Source organism: Amborella trichopoda, chromosome 11 (assembly GCF_054954075.1).
Source record: "Amborella trichopoda isolate Santa Cruz 75 chromosome 11, AtrichopodaSantaCruz75HAP2 v2.0, whole genome shotgun sequence".
NCBI lineage: Eukaryota > Viridiplantae > Streptophyta > Magnoliopsida > Amborellales > Amborellaceae > Amborella > Amborella trichopoda.
Genome location: NC_142346.1, coordinates 28,106,397 through 28,133,100, shown reverse-complemented (window position 1 = coordinate 28,133,100; position 26,704 = coordinate 28,106,397). Strand labels below are relative to the sequence as shown.

Sequence of the window (26,704 nt, the reverse complement as noted above, 5' to 3'; positions counted from 1 at the left end):
TCTCTCGCCCTTTTGTTTGATTTGGTTTTGTTGCTCCTTGTGTCTCTGTCTCCTATTGGGTTTCATATGTTTCTCTCTCTCTCCCTTTCCCCCTTTCCTTTTGGGTTTAGTCTCTCTCTCTCTTTCCCTTGTTTTTGGGTTTAGCCTCTCTCTCTCTCCCTTGTTTTGAGACTGGTCCCTCTCTCTCTCCTCTTTAGGTTTCATTTGTCTCTAAGTTCTCACTGTTTCCTGTTGAGATTCTTATGTTTGTTGGGTTTACCTCTCTCTCCTCTTTCAAGCAGTGGTTTAAAAAGCGGATCGGTGACCCAGATCAGGCATCTCAAAAACCCATTCGGATCGGCGAATCGACGATCCGGATCGGGAATCGACTGCATCGGTCGGATTAAACCTTAAAAAAAATCCAAAAAAAAAATTAAAATTCATTATAAATATTGTTTTTTAGGAATTCAATAAGAAATGGAGGTACTCCATTAAGAATTTTCATTTCTTTGCGTGAATATCCGAATATTGATATGTTCTTTCTCTGCATGAACTACTATTTACCATTTAATTTACATCACACAAAAGGATAAACATAGAATTATTATGGATTAAGTATATCATCACACATGAACTACAATAAAGCATACAATTTGTAACATACGATCTAAAAATAAAATGATAGACGACGTCGTTCTTCATCTTGGTCACGCTGGTGCCATTGATTGAATTTGCGTGACAATTCATTGACTTGATCGAAAAACGAATCATCCAAATTAGTGGGCACCTGACTATACCCAAATCCATGAGCGTTAGTGTTTTGTTGTGGTCCTAATCCAAAATCTCCGAAGCTTGTCCATCCTTGATGCTCACCTACACTATCGTGCTCATCCTTACCCTCTTGTTGTTGGGACTCGATATGTGAATAATTTGGCTGGGATTGGGTGGCCTCAGAATCGTCTCTCATTTTCTTTTAGACCCCTTTCTCACTCTCCTTCATTAGGTGCAATATCACCGACATCTCCGACGAATTGTGGATATGTTGGCGGGCTGCTTCCTCTTTCATGCTCTTCATCACCTTCTTCAAGATCTTCCTCACCGATAGCCTTAAGGAACGCTCTCTTGTACAACATTGGCTCCTTTTCTTCTACTACCCATTGTTTTGCTGTGTTTGTGACAAATATTGTGTCTAAGTCTATCGGCCCATAGTCTTCAAGCTTCCTTCTTATTTGTCGCTCTCGGAGGTTTAAGTTGTAATGAACGTAAACTAGTTTATGAAGCTTCTCCGAAGCGAGTCGATTCCTTCTAGTAGTGTGCAACCATTGGAACGTACTCCAGTTTCGCTCACAGCAAGTAGCAGAACATGTCTGGAAGAGCACCTTGATTGCTATCCTCTTTAGGTGAGGTGCATCACTACCATATATCTCCCACCATTCAGCTGGATTAAAATGCAAAAAGCATTGTAAGGGCAAGAACAATTCATAAGATTAAATATATGAATGAACAAAATATTAGTTAGTGGATAACCTGGATCTATCTTAGTTCTAGAATTCCTGGCAAGTCTAGTTCCGAAGGATCCTATAGCATCCCTATACATAGCAAGCTAAAACAAAATATTTCTTTTTAGTGCATTATTCCACACAAATATAACAACTCAATCAAGTTCATACCGAAATATTAAATAATACCTCTTGTATTGCTGCTACCTGGTTTCGATGGCTTCTCTCCAACCTGGCAATAATGTATCTGACCCCTTCCATAATCTTGTGGGGATGTTCAGGTGTCAAATAGAAAAATTTTGGGTTGAAGTAGTAACCTGGAAAATATATAGATAGAGAAATGTCATTTAAAATTTCATAAAAAAATAATTTACAATGAAACATTCTAATGATATAAATATATATTTACTTGTATAATGAATTGGACGTTTAAATTTGGTGTTCCACCTTCTTTTTATAAGCTCGATCACTTTACTAGCAAAACTACACTTCTCCCCAATAGCTGATTTAGCCCTCTCGATACCTTCATAAAGGATGCCCACGGTAGCTTTCTTGTCAGCATCCACCATTCTTAACACCATGACCAAAGGGGCAATGGTCTCTACGATATTGGAACATCAAGACTAAAACCTCCTATTTGAGACTATGTCGTCCACTTTTAGCCCGGTACTGGACTTCGAGAGGCGGTTATTTAACCACTCTTCACTGGTAAACAATCTCTTTATTGCACCTTTAGATTTTCGAATGGAGTCTACAGCCCAGTAATCTGTTGCAAAGCGGGTTATGGCAGGCTTGATTATCTCTTTTTTCTTAGACTGTTCTCTGAACAGAAATAAAATCTTAGAATGGTTATATATAAATCTCGGCACCAACCTCGCTTCCTGTAGAGTCTCCTTCACAATTTTGATCTCACCGATCTCCTCTAACATAAGATTGATGCTGTGTGCAGCACACGGGTCCATACTAGATGCTTCCTCTTATCCATCAATTTGCTGCCCGTAGGAACACATGCACGCGCATTGTCCGTAATAAACTGGACTACGTGCTTATCGCCCACCTCCTCCACTATCTGATCATATAGTCGTACGTAGAAGTTTGCATCCTTCTTCGTCCTTGATACGTCCCTGCTAGATAAAAAAGCTGTACCTTTTGGAGAATAGGCCAAGAAGTTTACAAACTCTTTTTTGCTAACTTTATTCAACTAACCATCACTCAGGAGAGTAATGCTTGTTCTTGGCCAATTCTGTTTATATTCTTCAATCCACTTTCTAACTTCCTCCACCTCTTCATCCAATATTGGCCCACTGAGCTCATATGCCGTCTGGGGTTTTACCCCAGGCTCGGCTCTCTGGATTGCGTTTACCATAGGTGGAAAATATGGGCTATTGGCTGCATTTAAGGGGATCCCTTTATCGTAGAACCATTTTCCTATATATCGGCCCAACATGTTTCTTGTACCTTTCACTATGCCTTTGAGGGTCATCTGTTCTGACTTAAGCTTTGAGAGAAATGGGTCTATACGATCATGACCTGCAATACTGACACTCCTAGATAAGCTAGAAACAATTTCTTCAACGTCTGATTCCTCTTGATACATATTGCCACCAACTCCTCCATACATATTTGAGCTGGGCCCGTCATACATGCTCGAGCTGGGCCCGCTATGCATGTCTTAGCTAGGCCCGCCATGCATGCCCATGTCATTACCACCAGGCATTCTAAATCCGCATTCCCTCTGGTATGTTTCATGTAAACTTATTCTTGTGGCCATCTCCCAGTCATTATTATACTACTCTTCTGGATCATTCCCGCTTGATGGCGTATATAAACTAGCTATCTCCTCATCCATCCTCTGCTTTGCAATTTTTTTACCTTTGGTAGCCTTGAGAAATGCCGCCATCTGTTTTCTTACATTATTAGGGACACTATTGCACGTAGAAACATCTCCCTTAACCCCTGCCAAGTGTTGCTTGAGCCTATGTACCCCACTACTTATCATTCTTTGGCAGTAATTAATTTTGTCTTTTTTGTTGGGATCAAGTCTGACCCCATGTTGCCATGCAGGGTCTTCTGCAGATCTTCCCATGGTTCAACTTTAAAATGTAAAATGTTAAAAATTAACCTGACAGTTCAACATGAAAAATAATCACCATGTGTAGTTGTAATATATAGGGATAGTTCATGAAGTTATATTTGTTGTTAATGCAAAATACTTCTATTGACAAAAATATTTTAATTCCTACTGGGAAAAATAATTTATTTATGCAACATTATAGATAAAAATAGCCTATATCAACCACTACATATAGAACAATAAATTTACATTGATATAGTATCAATAAAAAATATATTTACAATGGTATAGTAATTCACCATGGCAATACATATGGACTTGTCACAAATCTTCATTTTGACAAACATGAATTAGTTCCTACTGAGAAAAAAAATATATTTATGCAACATTATAGATAAAAAAAATTCTGTATAAGTCACACTTAGAATCAAGAAAAAAATTACATTAATATAGTCATCTATAATGCCACTACACGTATATTTGACACAAAAAACATTTACAATGATATAGGCATTCACAATGCCACAAATAAAATTTATAATGATATAGTCGGCACAATCCCAACTCGATTGAAATGATCACAAATAGTCGTACATCTCAATTACAAATATGCAAGATAATATAGTAAAAAATGCAAGCTCCAAACATGGCTACAACTCAATTATCAAGAACATACATTTTTTGCATTAAAAATTTAATAATAAAATTGAAAATTGCAAGATAATATAATTATCATACATGCCACGATTTTTTTACAATGATATTCACTTTAATTCCTCATGATAATACAGTTTAACAACATGTATTTTTTGCATTAAAAATTTTAAAAATTAAAAATACATTTTTAATGCAAAACTGCATTAAAAATATAATTCAGTTTAACAACATGTATTTGTTAATGTCTTTTTTTGCATTAACAACAAATTAAAAAATACAGTTTTGCATTAAAAATATAATAATATGCCACGATTTTTTTACAATGATATTCACTTTAATTCCTCATGATAATACAATTTAACAACATGTATTTTTTGCATTAAAAATTTTAAAAATTAAAAATACATTTTTAATGCAAAACTGCATTAAAAATATAATACAGTTTAACAACATGTATTTGTTAATGTATTTTTTTGCATTAACAACAAATTAAAACATACAGTTTTGCATTAAAAATATAATAACATGCCACGATTTTTTTACAATGATATTCACTTTAATTCCTTATGATAATACAGTTTAACAACATGTATTTTTTGCATTAAAAATTTAAAAAATTAAAAATACTTTTTTAATGCAAAACTGCATTAAAAATATAATACAGTTTAATGTATTGTTTTGCATTAACAACAAATTAAAAATACAGTTTGGCATTAAAAATATAATAACATGCCACGATGTTTTTGCAATGATATTCATTTTAATTCCTCATGATAATACATTTTAACAACATTTATTTTTTGCATTAAAAATTTAAAAAATTAAAAATACTTTTTTAATGCAAAACTGCATTAATAATATAATACAGTTTAACAACATTTATTTGTTAATGTAATTTTTTGCATTAACAACAAATTAAAAAATATAGTTTTGCATTAAAAATATAATAACATCTATTTTTTTCCATAAATAATCTATCAACATGAATTTTTTGAACTAGAAATTTAACAATAAAAATTAAAAATATTGTTTAATTCCTCATGATAATCAAAAACAACTTTTCGGAAAATCATGATCAAAAAAATTGATCATGAATAAAAAAAAAAAAAAACCCAGTTCTTCACAAACCAACTTAACATCAGTCATTCCAACTAAAAAATCTACCTCAAATCGAATAAATTACATCAAATTGAATACATGTTTTGATAAACAACACTATAAGGAATCAAAAGCCCTATAATATTAACACATTATTATCAACCCTATAATATTAACACATTATTATCAAAATATTAAATAAAATCGATTGAATTGAGGGGAAAAAAAAAAAAGCGCAGTTCTTCATAGACATCAGTCATTCAATCTCAAAAATCAAGCTCAAATTGAATAAATCAGATAAAATTGAATACGTGTGCTGATAAACCACATTATAACGAATCAAAACCATATAAATTCAACACATTATTTGCAAAATATTTACTGAAATTGAGAGAATAATGGAAAAAAAAAAAAACTCAGTCCATTTTTTTCTAACAGACATCAGTCTTTTTTTCTCAAAAATCCAACTCAAATTGAATAAATATAATCAAATTGAGTACATGTGATGATAAACAATACTACAACGAATCAAAACCGTATAAATTTAATAAATTTAATATGATTTGCAAAATATTGACTGAATTTGATCGCATGGCAGAAAAAAAAAAAAAAACACAGTTCTTACCTGTTCTTCGTGCACCCGTGCCTTTAGACTCAAAATTGATTTGTATTCATAATCACAAATTATGAACAAAAAATTCTGACCAACACTCTTACGATCACTCACCTTGAAATTTTACAAAAAATGATGCGTTCTTTCGCTTGAAATCAGTGAAATGGCGGAAACCCTAAAACTCACTCTTCGATCCAAATTTGTTCATAAAAAACAGTGCTTTTTAATTCGTTTTATTGACTGAAATGGATGAGAAATTTGAATTAAAGCCTGCAAGATTCGTTCATAAGGCTGAAAAAGTTGAAAATTGATAACAAATTGACAAAAAAAATTGAAATCCCGTGAAGAACACTGTGCAGCCCGTGTTCTTGCGGGTGACTCGGTCTGACTCGCGATTCACTATTGGTAATCGCTCGGTTCTCTCTGGACAAGGGCGATTCCCGGTTTATTCGTGGATCCCGCTCGGTATTAGGCGATTCCCGAGTCGAACCGGGCGAATCTGGCTCGACTCGACGATTTTTTAAACTTTGGTTTCAAGAGTTAAGTTTTTTGGGTTTGGATTTCCTTTGTTTCGAGATTGAAGGTTGAAGGATATGCTAGCAGAGTATCAGAGGACTTCAGGGAAAAAGTTATGGATTGAAAGGCTGTTTGCGAGTAATCGGTGGTGGTGTATCAGTTGGGTAATCCAGATCTGGATCCTATACATAATTTTGGGTTCGGATCCGGATCTGAATATTTTGGATCCGATTGGATCCCGAACCAGAGCCAATGTATACTATTCGGATCCAGATCTGGATCCAGGTGGATCCGGACCTGATCTGACCCATTCTCCCCCTTATGTCCTGTGTGTTAGAGTATATGGTGTGTGAATCTTAGAGACACTTGTCTAAACTTTGCGCAAATTCAAAATCTGTGTATTTTGTCCAGATCTTTGACACCACACATGTTCAAAATTTTAAGACACTATGTAAATTATTGTTATTTGCATCTGATTGTATTATTAAAAATTACCTTAAATATAAATACATAAGTGGTTCACATGATGACAAGTGGACATTCCTGTTATACATGCACATTCATGGCTGAGATGACATTTTTTTGTAATGTTATTGGAAACAATTCATCCTTGTAACAAGGAATTGAAACGATAAAGGGGAGGGAGAGGGAGAGGGGTGGTGGTGGTGTTTGGTGGTAATCTCCCGGGATTGGAAGTAATTCCTGATCAAAACCATCCCCACCCCTCCCCCAAATCCGAGAAAAACCTGCTGAAGTCCTTTCCAAGTACCAGCATTGGGTTCTCTAAGCACATGGAGATGGGGAACACCTTGTGATCTTAGTTACCAGGAACTCCTTGGATACAAAACATATTGGAAAATGTCTTAGAACTTAGGATACAATAGAGGCAGCAGTTGAATGTGATATTTTTGTCCAGTTTAGGTCGACTACACTTTGCCATGAATGAATTTTTAGGGGCAACAATGGGGCTGCCATCAAGTGCAAGCCGCTTTCTGTCGAATCGGGACTTGGAAGCGGAATTACCGCCTTGGGTGAGAGATTCCGGAACCTATGGTTCAACCAACACAAAGATGTCCATTTTTTATCATGGTACATAGTGAGTAAACCTAATAGATTGCAGTGGCAACAGCCTAATTCCCAAAACCAGTAGCTCACATAAGGTTGTCTCACAATATATGTGGCCTACCTTGCTTGGGGCCTCACATAAGGTTGTCTCACAATATATGTTGTCTCACAAGTGCCAACCTCGATCTGACACCCATCTCTGACAAAAAAGAAGAAATATGAAAATATGTAGTGATCTGCATATGTCCAGTTGTCCTTTTCCCATTCTTCTTGGTTGTGATCCAGTGCCCATGACAACTTCTCTTTGGTGGCGGTGATTGGGCTTAGAGGCCTCCCTCCTCTTTTCATTTTATATGCAAATGGGCCCTTTGAACATATAAAATCTTCTTGTCCTTATTTTTCTCTTCTAGAAGTGTTCCCAATTAGTCCATACCTTTCTGTTTGAATGGAAATTTAAAGAAACAAAAATGAAACTCCAAGTGCCCAGCAACATTGCCCAGTGAACTGAATTTGGCAGCTAGTCCAGAATTGTTGATCTATAAGTTTCCCTAGACACTCCCAAGATGTATGGGAAGTTAGCTCATCTTTAAAATGCGACTCAAGTATATGTGAAGTGTTGGGGTGGCATTAATGAGCGAGGATTTGAGGATGTAGTTCAGCTAGAAAATGTGGAAAAGTTTTTGCCAAACAATTATTAAATTTTAGCTATAATAGGTTTCGGTTATAAAAAAAAAGCGTGATGTATTCTAGTTCTAAATCAAGTGCTCTTCATTGTGGAGAGCAGGTGCTTGAGCCAGGAAATGTCGGTTCCTGAAAGGTCTAATGTTTTGGAATGCCTAGGATCAGTCCTCGATAGCGCACCCCTAATCTGTCGTGCAGCCATAGACTTTTTTAGCTCCCTGTTCTCAGCCCCCACAGGTCCTCGACTCGTCATGGGCGATCTATCTTTCAATTCAATCCCCCTCGAAGCTGCTGCCAAGCTGGAACAGCCATTTCAAGAGGAAGAAACTCTTGCCGCTATCAATGCTCTACCTTTGGATAGGGCTCCGGGACCCGATGGGTTCCCTGTAGTGTTATTCAAATATATTTGGGAGATCCTCAAACCTGATATTCTAGCTTTTTTAGAAGAATTCCACAATAGGGGCATTATCCATAGGGGCATTATCCATAAGGGCATGAATGCCACTTTCATTGCCTTGATCCCCAAGATTGAGGGGACTGAAGAACTCAATGATTTTCGCCCTATTAGCCTCAGAAATAGATCCTATAAAATCCTATCCAATGTTCTTGTCACCCGCCTCCACAAAGTCTTGGGATGGGTCATCTCACAAAATCAAGGGGCTTTTGTGAAAGACCGTCAGATTCTTGATGGGGCTCTTATTGGCCATCAATTTATCCCACTCAAGACACTTATCCAAAACCCAGGGCCTAGTAGTCAAACTCGACTGGGAGAAGGCCTATGACCATGTCGATTGGGCCTTCCTTGACGAGACCCTCAATCAAATGGGCTTTGGGATTAAGTGGAGGACTTGGTTTCAAGATTGCTCCCATGTTCTTGGTCTTGATTAATGGATCACCGACAGGCTACTTCAAATCCTCCAATGGACTACGACAACGCGACCCCCTCTCTCTCTCTTTCTTTTTGCTATAGTGGCCTAAGTTTTTAGCAGATCAGTAGCCAGACTTTATGATAGAGGATGGCTGGTGGGCTTCAAATCTAGTAGTCGCCGGCCTGAAGTGTCTCATCTCCAGTATGCCGACAATACTCTCATGTTCTGTGAAGCTAGCACCCCTCACTCAGATACCCTGCTCCTGTTTCTCAAACTTTTTGAATTGGCGACTGGCTTCCACATCAATGTGTCCAAGACCAAGATGATGGGGATCTGTACCGACGACCTAACCATCGACTACCTGGCTGAGAGATGGGGCTGTTAGGTCGAAGAACTCCCCTCCACTTACCTTGGTCTTCCTCTATGCCTGGGTAAGCCTAAAAAATGCCAATGGAGCCACATCGTAGACAAATTCGATAGGAGGTTGACTGGGTGGAAAGGTAGGTGCTTCTCACTTGGCAGAAAAGTTACCCTGATCAAAGTCATGCTATCCAATGTCCCAATATTTCAAATGCCTATGTTCCACATGCCAGCCTTGGAAGCATCACGGCTTGATCAACTGATGAAGAACTTTCTGTGGTCAGGTGAGGGTGGGACAAGCAAGTTTCACCTGGTCTCATGGGAAAGAATATGCCGACCACAAAGTTAAGGGGGACTTGGTATTCGCATCCTCAGACTCAATAATCTCGCCCTCCTAGGCAAGTGGTGGTGGAGACTACCCACCCTTGAGAACCACCTGTGGCAGTTCATTCTTCGCCTTAAGTGCCATTGCCTTCCCCATCTCTAATTCCCCCTCGGGTTTTTGGCAATCAGTCATCAGGTGTCACTCTAATTTCTGTGTCAACATTCGATTCTACCCAAGGGAAGGGAATCAAATTCAGTTCTGGGTTGACTGTTGGATTGGCCACTCACCTTTAAAAACACTCTTCCCTAGGCTATTCCTCTTAGCCAGTAATCCTCGGGCTCTTGTATCAGACCATTTCGAAACCAAGGGCTCCTCCAGAACCTGGAGTCTAATTTTCAGAAATCTTTTGATGGAGGAAGAAATTGCTGAGTTCTCATCCCTCTTGACCCTTATTCACTCCTCTCCCTTACCCTCCTCAGGCAATGACTGTATGCTGTGGTGCCCTACAGCTAGTGGCCAATTTTCAGTAGCCTCACACTACAAGACCCTTTTGGCGTTGAAGCCCGTTCCTGCTAGGGCCCAACCTGCTTGCTCCAAAGCTTGGCTCTCATTCATTCCCCCCAAGACTTGAGTCTTCTCATGGCTGGCCATCGTCCTCAGGGCTCTCACTGTTGACCAACTCCAGCAAAGAGGCATCCCTCTCCCCAATAGATGCATTACGTGCCGGGAGGACGAGGAGACCAATGATCACCTCTTCCTCCACTGCGCTGTACAGCATACGATCTGTGGGGATCCATTCTCAGGCTCCCTTGGTACCCCAGATCTTCACCTCCCTCCATCCCCATCCTTGGTCCACCACTGGGATCCTCCTATGGAAAGTGTCAGTGGCCGCTACCCTCTGGGTCATCTGGATAGAGAAAAATCACTGTATTTTCTGTGGGACCAGATCCAGCCTGAATGACGTGAGAAGCCGCATTCTCTCCCTTGTCGTTTTCTGGGCTTCAAATGACGGCCCTTTCAAGCCTTTCAGCTCCTCCAATTTTCTTCACAACTGGAATGAGATTCTTCAACTGAGGCCATCTAGCATTTCTAGGGGATCTCTATGGAGGCCGCCCGAGATAGGGCAATCCAAATTAAACTTTGATAGCAGTTCACTCTGCAACCCAGGCCTGGCGGGCATAGACGGAATTTTTAGGAATTATTTAGGCAAATCCGTCTCCTATTCCTTCCTAATTGGCTTAGCCGACTCCACCACGGCTGAATCTCTTGCTCTCCTAGAGGGCCTCAATCTGTTCAACATCAACTGGGGGCCAAATTTGATCATCGAAGGAGACTCAAGGGATGTTATCTCGTACAGCTTGTCTGTGGAGTCTCCTTCACATCTTTGATTAAATCCACCATCTCTGCAGCAATCTCAATGTTCTTGGAATCACATATGGAGGGAAGTAAACTCTGAAGCCGACTATCTTGCGAGATCAGGAGCCGCTCTTAACCCTTGAAGGACCCCCAATCGGGCGAATGTCCCCCGCTGCAGTTTTTTGGATGCAGTCCTTTTTTTGTAAATTTTTGTGCACACACATGGCCTTTAACGTCACCAGCCCGTATTTTTTGCTTGGCGGGCTACTTTGACTTGTTGTTCTGTGCACTCCCCTGGGAGCAATACAAGTTAACTTTCTTCTTCTTCAAAAAAAAAAATCATCAAAACAACGTTTTTTTGATGGATTTTTGTGGTGCACCTGAATTCTACATTTTAAGGTTGCATCTTCCATATATATATATATATATATATATATATATATATATATATATATATATCAAACTGTGTAAACTTTTAGTTTTGTTAAAAATTTCCTATATTTTATGTATCTTTATTGAAAGAGCACTCCTATTGCACTCCCCAACTTAGGAGCTTCTTGCTGTTGATGATCACTATCATGTAGACCATAGTGTTCAGAATATTTCAGAAAGACTCACTCGGAACAGGACTTGACATAGCCTTGATCTGACAACTCGGTCAAACTCTGCTGATTCTGAAGAGAATAGGCTATGTTTCATTTAACCTTGTCCTTCCAGGGTTCAAGGGAAGTCCTAGTTGAATCACCATATTTTTTAAACTGTGGTGTTTGGTGTACTACTAATAATTTGATAATTCTAATAATTTCCAAACAGTGAAATGTTGGATGAATATCATTGGCCAATGATTCTTAAGAATCATGCACCAATGGCATTGATGGATGAAGTTCGTTGATTTCATCCATAAATGAAGTTTGTTAACTTCATCCAAGAAAACATTCATGAATGAAGTTTTTCTCATCTTCTTTTGTAGTTATCTGATTCTATTTATTTTTATATTTGTACTATTGCTTCATTAGATACTATTAGAATAATAGATATCTGGTTTGCAGTCTTCCAAAAAAAAAAAAAACAGAACATCTGGGTTATGACCCAAAAAAAGAAAAAAAAGAAAAAAAATGATAGATATATCTGGGTTACTATATCAATGGGAAATTAGTTATTTATTGTAAACAGTTTTGTTTATATCATGTTAGAAATAGTGTAGCATGCATATAGTACCCATGCTAACAATGTAGTTCAGTGTTAACTGTATAGGATATATATGAGACGGTGAACATATTACTTCTGGGTACCTAGCACTATGTACCTGTCTTCAATGTAATTGCTAATGCTGATGGAGTTTGTGGTTCTCTTGCTTCAGGGGACTTACCAACATCATAAAGAGCTCAAGGCTGCACAGGGGATTAAGATTACTGCACAGGTGAGGTGTCATGCACAAAGTGTATTGAGATTTTCATATTGATCTTTTCTGTATATTAGTTTTGAAATATGTAGTTCTTTGGTTTGTTTTCATTTGTAGGGCCTTGAGCATGCTATTGCTGGGACCCAGCTTTATGTGGTGGGGCCTGATGATGATTTGGAAGACATCAAGGATGAAGCAATGCAGGATATGAAGACAGTTATGAACAAGATAGATAAGAGTGGAGAGGGTGTTTGTGTGCAAGCATCGACTTTGGGTTCATTGGAGGCATTGTTGGAGTTCTTGAAAAGCCCAGCTGTGAACATTCCCGTGAGCGGTATAAGCATAGGCCCTGTGCATAAGAAGGATGTCATGAGAGCCAGTGTTATGCTTGAGAGAAAAAAGAAGGAATATGCTACCATTTTGGCATTTGATGTCAAAGTAACTCCTGAGGCTCAGGAGCTTGCAGAAGAGACTGGTGTGACCATTTTTACAGCAGATATTATTTATCACCTATTTGATCAATTTAAGGCTTACATTGATAACCTTAAGGAAGATAAAAAGAAGGAATCTGCAGATGAGGCGATATTCCCATGTGTTCTCAAGATAATGCCAAATTGTGTCTTCAACAAGAAGGATCCAATTATAGTCGGTGTTGAGATACTTGAAGGCATTGCAAAGGTATTTTTACACTGATCCTCACGTAGATCAACTTTTGAGTAGTTTACCTTACTGAACCCAGATTCTAAGCCCAAGATTTGAACATTAAATGTGAATGTTTTTCATTGATGTCATCTGAAAAGCGGCCCTTTTTTTTTTTAACCTTTTTGTGTTCTAAAATGCGGTTATTTCAAGGTTCTTAGGACACATTCTGGTGACTAAGAACATATTGACACAGGCAGAGACATTCTTCCCAATGCTTCATGTGTGTGCTTGCATGCATGTGGAAATACACTCATGCAGCTAGATAGATAGATGAATGTAGACGATCAGAAAAAAAAGAGATTAGTAGATGGACATATGTAATTTATTCTTGTTGGGGGAGAGTAATCATGCATGCTTGTGACATGCCTTATCCTATGGGTTATAGCATACTACTCTGACATATCTTAAAATATGACATGCCAGCTAATGACTAAAACCCTGGTCCTTTAGATGAAATGAGCAATTCGTTCCAAATTTTTCGTGTTGTACAAGGAATGGCCCTGCTAACAATATATTTCTGATGGTGAAACAATGCAGCCTCCAATCTCAAAAAGAACGATTTTTTTTTTTATCTTGATCATCAAGAGAAATTCATAATTGACTTTTTTGTTCTTGTTTCTTGTACGATGGCCGTGCTGTTTATTTTTTTGATCAAATTAATCACATAATTTGTTAAACAGTTTTTAGATCATTGAGCATTATTAGGCCTTTTTGGGAAGGCTGCACGAGGTACTAGCATTAGCTGCAGAACTCCCATTGGAGCCATACAATGGTGTTGGAAAGGGGTGGGGAACCCTTTCCAACTAGAATGGAAAATGATTATTATTTGCAGCATTTTTGCGTGTTAGCATAGATGCATTTGGGGTGGAAAATCATAGCCCATTGATTGCCAAGGCTGTATCGTTGAAGCTGTCTTTTAATCCCCCATCCCCCTTGTCCCCCCAACACCCCCAATTGAATAAAAAATGGATTTACATGTAAAAATCACATCCTTAAATGGTCAATACAGATCTCTCTATTTCTAAATAGCTCCTTATGATGTTCAGTTTGTGGACTCCTCGTGCAGAGGAATCAGCAATTTCATTGGTATTTCCTCAAACACCTGGTGGAGCCTTCATGGGACCCCTTTTCCTGGCTAACCCACCCAGCTACTTTGATTGAATTCCCCTGTATGACTACGTCTGTTCATCTAGTACCAATGCATTTTAAACCCATGATCAAGGCTCCAGCCTCTGCTTCAGTGGAGTTGCCTCTTTATTGAGGCCCCAGATGGGCCATGTGTATTCTTCCCTACTGTTCTCTAAGTACCCCACCAGCACATGCAGTCCTGGGTTATTCTTTTGGTTACCAACAAATTTTAATTTCATACGAAATTTGGGTGGAGATACCAGCCTGTACTTATTATTATTATTATTATTATTTTATGTTGACTGTATTAAACTTAAAAGGAGTACAGAAAGTATGAAGAGCGGGGGCAGGATACCCACAGACAGGTTCCACCAAAAAAATAGGCAACCCACAAACGGGTTGCCTGTACAGAACCATGGGTATGCCAAAAAAGCTTTACATGAATCGAGTTAATATATCGATTCCAATCTATGATAGCAGACCGAGCTAAGGTTCCCTAGAGGTGTCTCAGGTTGGCATTAGACAAGGTAGCGGCTGCCTTTGCTAGAGAATCAGCCTCACCATTTGCTTCTCTACAAACGTGATTTCACGAGATGTGTACATTCCTTGTGAGATGACAGATTTCTTCGAAAGTACTTTCCAGCCTCCAAGGCCAAGGGGCAGTGCATAAGGCCCAAGCTATAACACTGTAAGAGTCGCTTTCAATGGTAACATACTACCCGCAGCTAGTATGTAACACACTGAGGCCTTCCCGGAGGGCAGAGGCCTCTGCAGTAGTTGAGTCAGAGACACCAATGGGAATAGAAAAGAAGCAAAGGGTATTGGTGTTGTGGTCGCTGAACAAGCCACCTATGCCTGCAAGGCCTGGATTTCCGAGAGAGCACCCGTCAAAGTTGAGTTTGATGTGGCCTCCTTTAGGTGGTCTCCACAGGGAAGAGCAGGGGGGCCTTTGAGGTTTGAAGGAGAGGATGGGAGTCCAGCTGTGTGGGAAATCAGAGTGGCAAAGATTTCTGAAGTGTTTGTGGTGGGTGGCGCATAAGATGATAGCCTCTCTGATATTTTCTACTACTGCATTCAAAGAGGATGACTGACTTTGAAATATTCTTGCCTTTCTCTCAGTACAGACAGTCCAAAGAGTGGCAGCCACTGAACCCTGCCACAGCATTGTGCCGGCCTTAGGCCATGGGGTTGAGAAAGTAGAGCTGATGAGATGCGGCACGTCAGGTGGTGTGGTCCACTGCCGTTGGAATAGCTGAAGGATGTTAGCCCAAATAGCTGAGGCGAACTTGCAATGGATGAAGAGGTGGGCATTGGTCTCCTCATCTTCACCGCACATGATGCATTTGTTTGGGATTTGTAGACCCCTTCTATGTAATTGATCCACGGTAACGGCTCTCTCGGACCCAGGTATCCAATTGAAAAATTGTATCCTGGGGGGGGCGGGGACCAAAGGGATCCAAACTTCGTTTACGATAGAAGTGGGGCAGACAGGGGGGCTTCTGGGATGAGCTAGAGAAGAGTAGAAGGAGGCCACCGAGAAGGAATCCGAGTGGTTGCGGTCCAAATGAGGCTGCTTTGGCCCTGGAGGGGCAAGAAGACATAATTTAGAGTATTGGAGAGGGCTGTGAAATCCTGAAATTCTGGGTCCGAGAGTGGTCCTCTGAGGATGGGGCACAACACCCTCCTATTACCCATCAGCTGAAACTGGGATTCCACTGTTGTGTTTAAGTCACAGGCCAGCAAGAAAAGTCTAGGGTAGAGATCTTTAAGGGGTGCATTCTCCAGCCAAGTATCGATCCAGAAGAGAGTTTTGTCGCCCTGCCTAGGCCTGTACCTGATCTTGGACAGAAAGTGTGGGTAAGAATGCCGTAAAGATTTCCATATCCCCGAGGAGTTTCTATGGGCTTGTCGGGAGGGGACCCATGAAGGGTCGGAACTGCGGTATTTTGAATTGATCACCTCCTGCCACAGGTGGTTGCTTTGGGTAGCTAAGCTCCACCAAGGAAGGTTATTCTCTTTGAGGGTTCTAATGCCTAGCCCCCTTAGAGATTTAGGTTTGCATACATTCTGCCAAGATATTAAATGGATCTTCCTATCCCCATTGGTGGACCACAAAAACTTTCTAATTAGCTGCTCCAGATGGGGCCACCGAGGCTAGCATATGGAATCGCGACATCTGAAAAATGGGGGTACTCGAGAGGGTGGCTTTTATTAAAGTAAGGCAGCCAGCAGGAGAAAGGAATCTGCCTTTCCACCCTGCGAATCTACAGTCATATCCATCAATGATATGGCTCCATATATTCAGTCTAGGCTTTGGTATGCAAAGGGGCAGTCCCAGATATGAGGATGGCAGATGCTCCGAGGAGCAACCCCAGATTGAAGCAAAGTTCCTCACGATTGAGGGGTCCAAGGCCTCACCACTCATCTTAGATTTGACCTTATTGACCTTAAGGCCTGTGGTCATCTCAAAAATCTTGAGGAAAACATGAAGTGTTGAGTTGTGCTTGTGACGCCTCACAAAACAAAAAGGTATCATCGGCGTATTGTAAGTGAGTAATCAGCGGTCTTGAATGGCTGATTTTGAATCCTGTGAGCAAGCCGTCCTGGTAAACACGAGAGATAGACCTACTGAAGATTTCAGCCACAATTGCAAACAAAAAGGGGGAAAGAGATCCGGATGTCCTTGGCGGAGTCTCCTAGAGGATGGGAAGAAGTCTTTGGGAGAGCCGTTGATAAGAATGGAGAAGTTTGGGCCTGAAATGCAACCTTTGATCCAAGCTCTCCATTGACTACCGAAGGCCACGCGAGGGAGATTCTCGTCAAGGATGGACCAATCAACATGGTCATAGGCTTTCTCCCAATCAAGTTTAATGATTAAACCAGGTAGCTTGGCACGATGCCGAGAGTGGATAGCCTCTTGGGCAACGAATGCTCCATCGAGAATTTGACGCTCTTTAGCAAAAGCTCCATGAGTTGGCGAGATCACCGAGCTGAGAACCTCTCTCAATCTCAAAGCGAGCACTTTGGCGAGAATCTTAAATGAGCTATTGATCAAGCTAATAGGTCTAAAATCTTTTAGTTCTTCCGCACCCTCGACTTTAGGAATGAGTACAATGAAAATAGCATTCATTGCACGATGAATGATTCCTCTAGAATGGAATTCATGGAAGAAAGCAAGGATATCCTCTTTTATGGATTCCCAAAAAATCTTAAAAATAGCGATTGGGAATCCGTCAGGGCCCGGGGCTCGATCTTGGCCAAGATCTGATATTTCCTTTAAGATCTCAGACTCTCCAAATGGCCTCTCAAGCCAGCCAGCAGAAGTGGGAGAGATGGTTAGGAAAGAAAGATCTTCCAATAGGGTCTAGGGCCTCGGGATGCCTCAAAAAGTTTCTGGAAATGATAAGTGATTATAGCTTCGATCAAAGGAGGTTGATCAATCACAGTATCTCCCACTCTAATTTGAGTGATGGTATTATCCCTTCTTCTACAATTGGCTATTTTGTGAAAAATGCCGGTATTGAGGTCACCATGCTTAAGCCATTTCACTCTAGACCGCTGGACCCAAAAAATTTCCTCTTTCTTTAAGAGAAGTTGGAGTTGAACTTGGCGTTGGATCGGAGAAATCTCTCGCTTTAAGCAAGAGGACGGCGCTCCTCTGTAGAGTCCCACAATTGGATTGAATGGAGAAGAGAAGCCTTTTGGGACTGGAAGTTTCTTGGCAGAAGGCCACTCCAAGTTTTAAGACAACCTTTAAGGCATTGAAGCTTCTTTTGGAGCCGAAACCCTACCCATCTGTGGACTTGGATAGAGAAAGAGGTCCACCAAATGCAAAAAAGGTTACAGAAGTTATCCTCCTCTAACCAAGCCAGCTCAAACCTGAAGGGCTTGGACAATCGAGGGCTGGAATGATGTCTAACAAGATAGGGCAATGATCTGAAGTGGGCTTAGGGAGGGCTAGGGAATGTGAATCAGGAAATTCGGCATCCCAATCCAAAGAGATAAGAAAACGATCAAGTTTTGAAAGAGTGGGGTTGATAGAGTGGTCTGACCAGGTGAAAGAGGCTCCCTGGAGGGCGAGGTTAATCAGTTCTAACCTAGAGAGCAGATCATAGAAATCTGACATAGATTGCGAGACTGTCTAGTTAGAATTTTTCTCGAATGACCATCTTGTAGTATTGAAATCTCTGCCAATGCACCAACAGTGTGGAGGGGCCAGGGCCTCAAGGTTAAGTTCTTCCCAGAAACGGGGTCTAGTCAATGAAGAGTTGGGACCGTATACTGCAGTGAATTTCCAGGGAAAAGAGTGGGAAATTCTTGAGAGGGAAATGGAAACTGAAAATTCGCCAACTCTAGAAGATAACAAGTTGTGAAGGGTTGGATCCCAGATGACTCAGATGCCACGTGATGCCCCTTGAGCATCTAAGGCCACCCATTGGCAGGGTCTAGACCCCCATACCTGCCGAATGAGGGAGAGGGAAGGCCCAGGGAGTTTAGTTTCAACCAGGTCTAAAACGGAGGGGGAATGAAAGGAAGCAAAATTGTGGACGTGCCTGCACTTACGGGGGTCCCCCAATCCCTGTACTTGTTAAATTGCTTCTCATAATGGCCTCCCACTGATTCTCAAAATCTGTGTGCAGTATTCCCAAAACTTTCTTGCGTGTTGCCTAATAGTCTTGTAACGACCCTATTATGTTAGTTTTATCCTTGAGGGGCTTGCTAATTCATTCACTCCAAAAATCCCACTTGACTGTAGAAGCTTAGAATTGCCAACCTCCACATGATGTGTCTTTCTTTAAGGTGTTGGGTGGAATGCCATTGACCAAGGAACACCTTGTTACACACATAGCAGTATAGCACCTGATGGCAATGTCCAGTCCTACTCTTTAAATGGTCTATTGGGAGCACATTGTTAAGGCACACTAGCCAGGTGAGGGTGTACGCTGTTTGGGGGCCTAGGAACAACCTAAAGCTTTTGAGTCACATCGTCCTATTCTGTCGTCATGTCAAGATTTCTACAGAGATTTTACTGAAAGAGCACCATGCACTATAGGTTGTCAAGTTTTTACGGCAGATAGAAGAATCCATAGAAGAATCCATCCACCTCCTGCAACATTTCGGTTAGTGGTTCTATTTCATATTTGACATGTCTCCTTACTGCTTAGAGTTGGCATTCGTACTACAACAATGCCCACATCCCTCTGCTGATTGTTATACAGTCGCATCTTGGTCTGTGCAATCATACTGTACAGGGTGCCTAGGCTACACCTAGGCCAGCTTGGCAGGCGCCTAATGGGCCCTTTCCCAAGGGAGGGTGCTTAGGGCCTCAACTTCAAAAACATATCCAATGTTTTCTAGTTTTTATTATTACAATATGGACCATCTCTCTTTTCTGTACAGTGTGTACACATCACTCATATGTTTGCTACCCAAACGTGAAGTTTGTAATCTTGAACACTGAAGCTTACCTCGACTGCTACCTTGGCCCCAATATGCTATTGTTATGAAAGCATTTCCTCATTTTAGTTATCCTTCACGTAAGAATATTGAGCAACTTGTTAATGTTTTTACCCATTTTCAGGTTGGTACTCCAATCTGTATTCCTTCAAGGGATTTCGTTGGCATTGGGAAAATTGCATCCCTAGAGGCAAATCATAAAGAACTTCAGATTGCTAAGAAGGGCGAAAAGGTGGCTGTAAAGGTATGTATAGTATGTCCAAGCAGTGGTTTTAATGATAGTTATAATCTTTTTTTTTTTTTGGGTGGGCAAGTTATAGTTCTTTAGCCAATACAAAAAAGAGTATGTCAGCATGGTTTGTTTTTGGGACAAATTGGAAGCTTGAAATCCACGCAAACTGGATGTGATTGAACACTTCTTGTATCTCTGGAGGAAAATGATGAACAATAATAGAGTTTTGTATTTTATATATGTTAAGGCATGGTTAGTAGTACTTGTAATTTTCTTTTATGAATAAATCAATGACTTTTCTTTGCCTAGATTGTTGGGAATCCTGAGGAAAGCCAGAAGATGTTTGGGCGGCACTTTGACATGGAGGATGAGTTTGTTAGCCACATCTCAAGGAGATCCATCGACATACTGAAAGAGAACTACAGGGTAAGTTATGATGTTATTTCCCTTTTCTAAAAAAAAGGCTTCCATTGCTATGTTTTGCAAGAACATGAGTAGGTATAAGTATTTTCTCTGGAGGCTTGTACCTGTCCTCATATAACATGGATGAATATGTCAGACTCATGATGTAAACTAAAATGTGATTATTAGGGGTGTTTGTGTTTTTGCTGGTTGGAAATTGGACTCTTGTCATGCAATCATATGCTTTAAAGAGATGTTAATCCATGCATTTTCTTATTGGATTTTTATAGTTTGGTCTTCCATTGTTATTCTTATCATCAGCACACAATCAATCATCATCTTGATTCAATGCAGTGGTCCTTTACAGAAAACAGTTGATGTCAATTGCTTGATGTTATAATTGAAAAGCAAATAGCTTAGATCTTTGAAATTTGCTATGAGATGATAATTGCATTTATTCCTCTAAGAAAAGTTATGAAAAGCAGCATTCATTAATGAGTTCATGTTTATTGCTTGTTCACTGGGATTTCTATGTCCCATTTTAAAACTTCATTCCTTTATGCTTTGCAGGAGGATTTGTCCCTTGATGAGTGGAAGCTGGTTGTAAAGCTGAAAACTCTTTTCAAGATACAGTAACATGATAATGAGAGATACAATCTAGCTTGCAGCTGCAACAAGGATGGCCTCTGTTTAACCCACACTCAGATGGAGTTTGTCTGAGAAATTTTGCGTATGACCCTTATGGATCACACTTATGCATGTGAGAGAGAGAGAGAGAGAGAGAGAGAGAGAGAGATGTACGCTATATAATACACAATTACGATACAAATAAAATGATGAGATAAGAAGACATTAAATTGTTTCTTGCAACTTAGCCACAGTTCAACTTTGAAATTGCTGTTAGTAACATTTTATTTTCAGAGCATTAACTTTCAGTGAGTGGTTATAATCTATTTATTTATTTACTTATTTTTGTTTTTATTCTCAGGATTGGAGGACTTACCGCTCATACTTCTTGGGTTCATCAGTTACCATCCTAAGGGTGTCTTTTGTTTATTACATTTTTTTGCTGCTTTTATGAGTACCTTTTTGTAATTTTTATGAAATGGAGGGAGCCTCAATTTTGTAATTTCTTTTTTGCCCTTTTGTTTTAAGTTTTAACAAATAAAGGCGATAGTGTTTGTAACATGGCCGTTTTGGTGCGGCTTTATTTGTTGATGAAAGATTTTTCTCTTGCCGCTATTTTATTTTACCTGTTCAGTTGATTATTTAGTGTGGGAACTTGTAAGAGATATCGAGTAAAGTTACCTTGTTTCCAGAGTGTAATCGTTGATATTGGACAGAAAGCATGTTCTTTTTTTAATTAAGGTAGCCTTTTTTGCATTATTAGGGAAAAACTTTTTGTTTGTGATCAGTGAAACCATAAAAAATAACCAAATCCGATTATCAAAGTTGTAAATTAAGACAGCCAGAAGACTTTGAATCTACTTCAATAAAATTGGACGCTTAAAGAAGTCTTGTATCGGAGCTCCTTTCAACAACTGTCACAATTCGGATTCCTTATTCCTTGCTATCTGCATTATGGAGCCTCAATGTGAGGCTTCTTGCAAAGCTTTTCAACAGGCACCGAGTCGTTGAGGATAGGGCTTGCAAAGGGGCAGGCCAGCTAAAATGGGTAGGGCCTAGCTTGGCCTGACCAAGGTCCTAGGTTTTGAGGGCCGGGGACGGGCCACCCATCCCATTGCCACCCCTAGTCAAGGATCGATGCTGATTCAACCTAATGATCCAGGGTGACTATATTTTAACAAAGAAACTAAAAACAAGAGCTAAAAATTGAGGCTATTTTGGGGCGTGCACACACCCCCCACCATACACATGGCTGCATGCATCCACAAAAAAAGATTATATAACTATCATTCAGTGAAGATATACTACTGTTAGAGGCGCACCGTGTGCATGTTCGCACAAAAGATGAGATGCTGACCATATTAGATGATCTGCATCACTAAAATTCTGGGCCATTAATCCACATATTAGTTCTGTAGGAAATCGCTTGTTGATTAGGTATAACATTAAGCTTAATTGTCAAGTGCCTGTGTGCATGTGCCCACACAAGTGCGGACACATGGATAGAGGATTTGTAGCATATTGCGTACTCAAAACACATTGCACCATTGTTTACCAGAACTTCAGGAATATAGATTACTTTGCAGAGCAATACTACATAGGCTCCTGGGGGACTGATACATAATTAGATCTCTGAAGCAAATGCTATATACAATATGGTATCACCTCCACCCTCTCATATATACAAAGCCAGTCTCATATATACAAAGCCACAGTTTCCTCAACGAGGAGGCAAACTACAGTACCTGCCTAAGGCAAATATGGCATCAGAAATTGCAGCATGACATGTTCTGTTCACCAAATTCAAGATTCCTTCAATCCATTACATACAATAGAAAGTATTCTGCATCCTCTTCAACTAATAACTTACAATCGTTTCTTTCCTACACAAAAACCACCAATCATATTCTGAGCAACAGAAAGTAAATTCTCTTAAATACGTACCACTTCTGCAAAATAACGATTCATAGTAGCCTCCGATCAAAGCCAACATGGTTTGAGAGCCTAGATTGTTGAAAGTTGGCAATCCCTTGAATGCTGACCGTAACAACCCATGTTGCCAATACAACTGAGCGCCCCGAAGAGACTCAAGGATGATAAGAGATCAGCTCCATCTATCAAACCCAAGATCAAATGAAGGAGAACAAATACCTAAATCTTCATTTTTCAAAAGCGGGTCTTTACTTGCTTCACGCTGTTGCTGCATCGATGACCTTAACTTAGATTGCAACATTTTGGTAGCCTGTGCCTCCATTGCATCGAGATCAATACCCTCATAAAAACTATCATCATCAAAGGGGTCACAATTACTTTCATGGAGCTCATTTGGCTGAGACTCTGACTTATCTTCTTCACCATTGGGACATGGAAGATCATAGCCAAATTGCTGGAGATTCAGTTTCCTTTTTCTAGTCTCCAAACTCAGATCCTGTTCTTCCATGAAAGTTTCACCAGCAGCAGCTTTCTCTTTTGTACCCGAGACTGGATTTTTACATATAGATCGATCTATAGATGTTGAATCACTCTGATGAGGTGTTTTGGTACAAGCTTCAGTTTCTGTGAAAGAAACCTCTTTTCTTTGGGTAGGTGTTGGGGACAGGTATGCACAGTGAAACTTGGCCAGTAGGTCTAGTTGTCTCTCCCTAGGCGATTGACTGAGCAATGAGCGTCTGTATTGAAGTCTGGTTAGTTACAAGTAAAGAACAGGAAAAATGCGGGCCAAGTGGCAAACATATATATATATATATATATATATATATATATATATATATATATATATATATATATATATATATATATATATGGCAAGGAGCTGTACGTTTTGATTGACAAGTTCTTAGGTTTCATTCCCAATCAACAAGAAAAAACAGAAAACCCTTCCAGAGTACAAGCTGAAAGACAAGTGCACTGACAGAATTGTAGAATGCCACTAGCAAAAAACAGCTTTGAAGCTTCAAAGCAGGTGCACATATTGATGGGTTACGATCCTTAGAAAATGCAATGCAAGTATACGTGTTTATGCCCATGAATGTGCAAAAGAAGAGAAGTATGAATAAGAATGAAAAAAGCAAATTCAATTAATTAATTCTGTTGCTATCCTCACCTGTAAATGGCCATCATGTCTCTTTCACCAGTTTCTCCCAGTAAATATGCTGCTGAAGGCTCTACACTGTCATCAATGAAACTATTGCTTTCCCCGTAATTCTCATTCTCATCTTCATTGTCTTCCGATACCTCTGTATCAGAAGACACCCTGGAACATACATTCACAAAGAAGAATGGTTCAAATGACACCCTTCGAGGAAATCATAACACTTGAAGAGCTTCTACAGAATGCTTCGGAAAAATTAACTTACTCTGCTTCCTCATCAATGAAGTCCTTAGGGTGCGCTTTTGAACTCCATTGATCTGAAAAGCATCAAGAATAAATGCAATATATTCCAAAAACATCGGAGCATCAATAGTGCATAGGAAGGCTCTTTTTACACACCCCAATGATTTGTTCCTTATCAAAAGATGAAAGAAAAAGAATCAAACTCACCTATATGAGTCATTTCAGGGACATCTGCTTGAGTAAATGCATTGTAGAGGTTCGCCCTGATGCCATCATGCTTCTTCCTGGAAGCCTGAGAATGTCGCCGCTCATTGACATCAGCACACTTACGCAACCTTTTTAATTTGCATGGTTTCTGAACAGAATTGGATGCTGCTCCGCTGCTCAGCTGCCAGTCTTTGCTACAGCTATTGCTGGACTGATTAACCACAGGCTCACAATTTTCCTTATTCGTAGAAGAGGTCGAAATTCTTAGGTTTTGGAAATGAAGTACATCCGCCTCTGCATCCTTCCCTGGACTTAAATTTCGAGAATTTTTAGTAGTTGATTTATGCATATCTAACAATAATCGAGCTGGATCAGGTAGCTGATTTATTGCTGAGCTATCAGGTGGTTTTGCAACACAATGAGTAGAACTCATAGGCATCTTCATCTCTTGTAAACACTCAAGAGGTGGTTCAGAATGGAATTGATGTCTGTTAAGCTCCACAGGCACCTTTACATCGACCATGTTTTGTGCTACGGAAGAAAGATGCACTGCTTCAAGCAAAGGGGACTCGGGAACGACCCCCTTCTCAATGAAACTTGTTAACCTCGGACTGAGATCCATACTATTAGATTCACCAATTGGTGAAATTAGTATATCCTCTTCCATAGATGCAGGTGTGTTGGCAACATCAGTTTCACAATTTGTCAATATTTTCCCTTCAGAAATTGGCGTTTGGGGAACAATTTCATCAGAAATGGGAGACTTGGGAGAAAATAATGTCTTCCTGATGTGATGCACTTGTTCATTTACATTAGGCAAACCTAAATCCTCCTCTTTAGTTTTTGAATGCACCCCTACTCCATTATATTCTTTAGGAGATGCCCCACAAGAAGGAACACCTTGCTCTGCGGACTTAGTTAACAGAATGCCACCTTCCATTGGTAAACTTTCAGAGACAGAAACGTTTTTGGGCAAAGGGAGACAGGGAACAGATGAAATCAGAATCCCACCAACCTCACTCACAGTTATAATACCAGTCCCAAAAAGAAAGTGGTGCAAGAGATCGTTTCTACTACATACTTTCACTGGTAGGTTGTCACTTCCACTGGGCAGTGCTTTAATATGTGTGAGGTTATCAGCTGATGAAGACACGGAGCTCTGATGATCAAGTATGCCTTCAACCTTCAATGATGCTAGCGGTGCTATGACTTCAACCTTCAATGATGCTAGCGGTGCTATAGCATCTGGTATTTCATGCTCTGATAACGCTTCAGGTTCTTCATGGTTACTGAGTGATTCTGAAAATGCAACCAATAATTCATCCAACCTTATTGGTAGAGATAGATGCAAAACTAAGGCTAAGCAGGCTCAGTCACTTCTTATTTGATTATGCCCAGTATTAATCATCAATATAAAAGGAAAGTAATCATATGAAAATTCCTATGGAAATGTTTTACATGAAAATGCAAATCACATTTACCTTTTATTTGATCTGGTTGAACTGGTACATCTTCTGGTTGCTCACTTAAACAGATGCCAACCTGAGCCCAAAACGTTCAAACCAATGCCCATCAACATAACAATAAGAATGCATCTAAACTACAAAACATATAACTCGATGAAAGGCACAGCTGGCCCCAGTTCTGTTAATTTTTGTTCCATCATCAGGAATTACAGTGAATGATCTATAGAGTAAACTATACTGTATTCATTGGACTATAGAATCTTGACAATAAAATAGAGGCAAACCTTTCCCAAGCAATTCAGCTCTGATGGCCAAACAGAGGCTAGTTCTTGAAGATGCTGCATGGTGTCAATTAGCATCTCTGTTGTTCTGAACGAGTGTCGTACTTCATAAACCCGAGATGGACACACTTGAAAGTGGGGAAAGGCAATAAGAGAAGGTTTCCACCTGTCTTTCCTGGAAGGCCTAAAATATTTTGCTATAAAATCAGCCTCAGAGTCTGATATTTTACTAATAGATGGGGAGTAGGATCGATCATCTTTTGTTTTGTTTCCACGTGGCACAAATCTTTCAATCAACATCTCCATAAACTGAACCTCTGGTTTATAGATATGTGGAACCTAATCAAGAAAAAAAGAAAAATTCAACTTTGAGA

The 26,704-nt window shown here is 39.9% G+C and overlaps 2 protein-coding genes across 25 annotated transcripts in view; one reads left to right on the top strand and one right to left on the bottom strand.

Annotated features, from left to right (window-relative positions):
- The window catches only part of LOC18424827 (uncharacterized), a 29,922-nt gene extending 8,265 nt beyond the window's left edge, over nt 1-21,657 (top strand). The window contains exons 8-13 of one of the 2 annotated variants that reach the window (XM_088852265.1): nt 12,453-12,512; nt 12,612-13,172; nt 19,906-20,025; nt 20,323-20,439; nt 20,986-21,145; nt 21,404-21,657. In XM_088852265.1, coding sequence (XP_088708391.1) covers nt 12,453-12,512; nt 12,612-13,172; nt 19,906-20,025; nt 20,323-20,439; nt 20,986-21,051 — 924 coding nt within the window. In that variant the 3' untranslated portion in view covers nt 21,052-21,145; nt 21,404-21,657. The remainder of the gene's footprint in view (nt 1-12,452; nt 12,513-12,611; nt 13,173-19,905; nt 20,026-20,322; nt 20,440-20,985; nt 21,146-21,403) is intronic. The other variant, XM_088852264.1, reaches the window with a different exon arrangement.
- Nucleotides 21,658-22,592: 935 nt separating this feature from the next.
- LOC18448181 (DEAD-box ATP-dependent RNA helicase FANCM) overlaps nt 22,593-26,704 on the bottom strand; it is a 69,519-nt gene continuing 65,407 nt past the window's right edge. For 19 of the 23 annotated variants that reach the window (XM_088852249.1, XM_088852250.1, XM_088852244.1 and 16 more), the window contains 6 exons: nt 26,334-26,669; nt 26,065-26,125; nt 24,584-25,882; nt 24,399-24,450; nt 24,146-24,295; nt 22,593-23,711 (listed from right to left, as the gene is read on the bottom strand). In XM_088852249.1, the coding sequence (XP_088708375.1) occupies nt 23,147-23,711; nt 24,146-24,295; nt 24,399-24,450; nt 24,584-25,882; nt 26,065-26,125; nt 26,334-26,669 (2,463 nt within the window). In that variant the 3' untranslated portion in view covers nt 22,593-23,146. The remainder of the gene's footprint in view (nt 23,712-24,145; nt 24,296-24,398; nt 24,451-24,583; nt 25,883-26,064; nt 26,126-26,333; nt 26,670-26,704) is intronic. The other 4 variants (XR_016044777.1, XR_016044778.1, XR_016044779.1 and 1 more) reach the window with 2 other exon arrangements.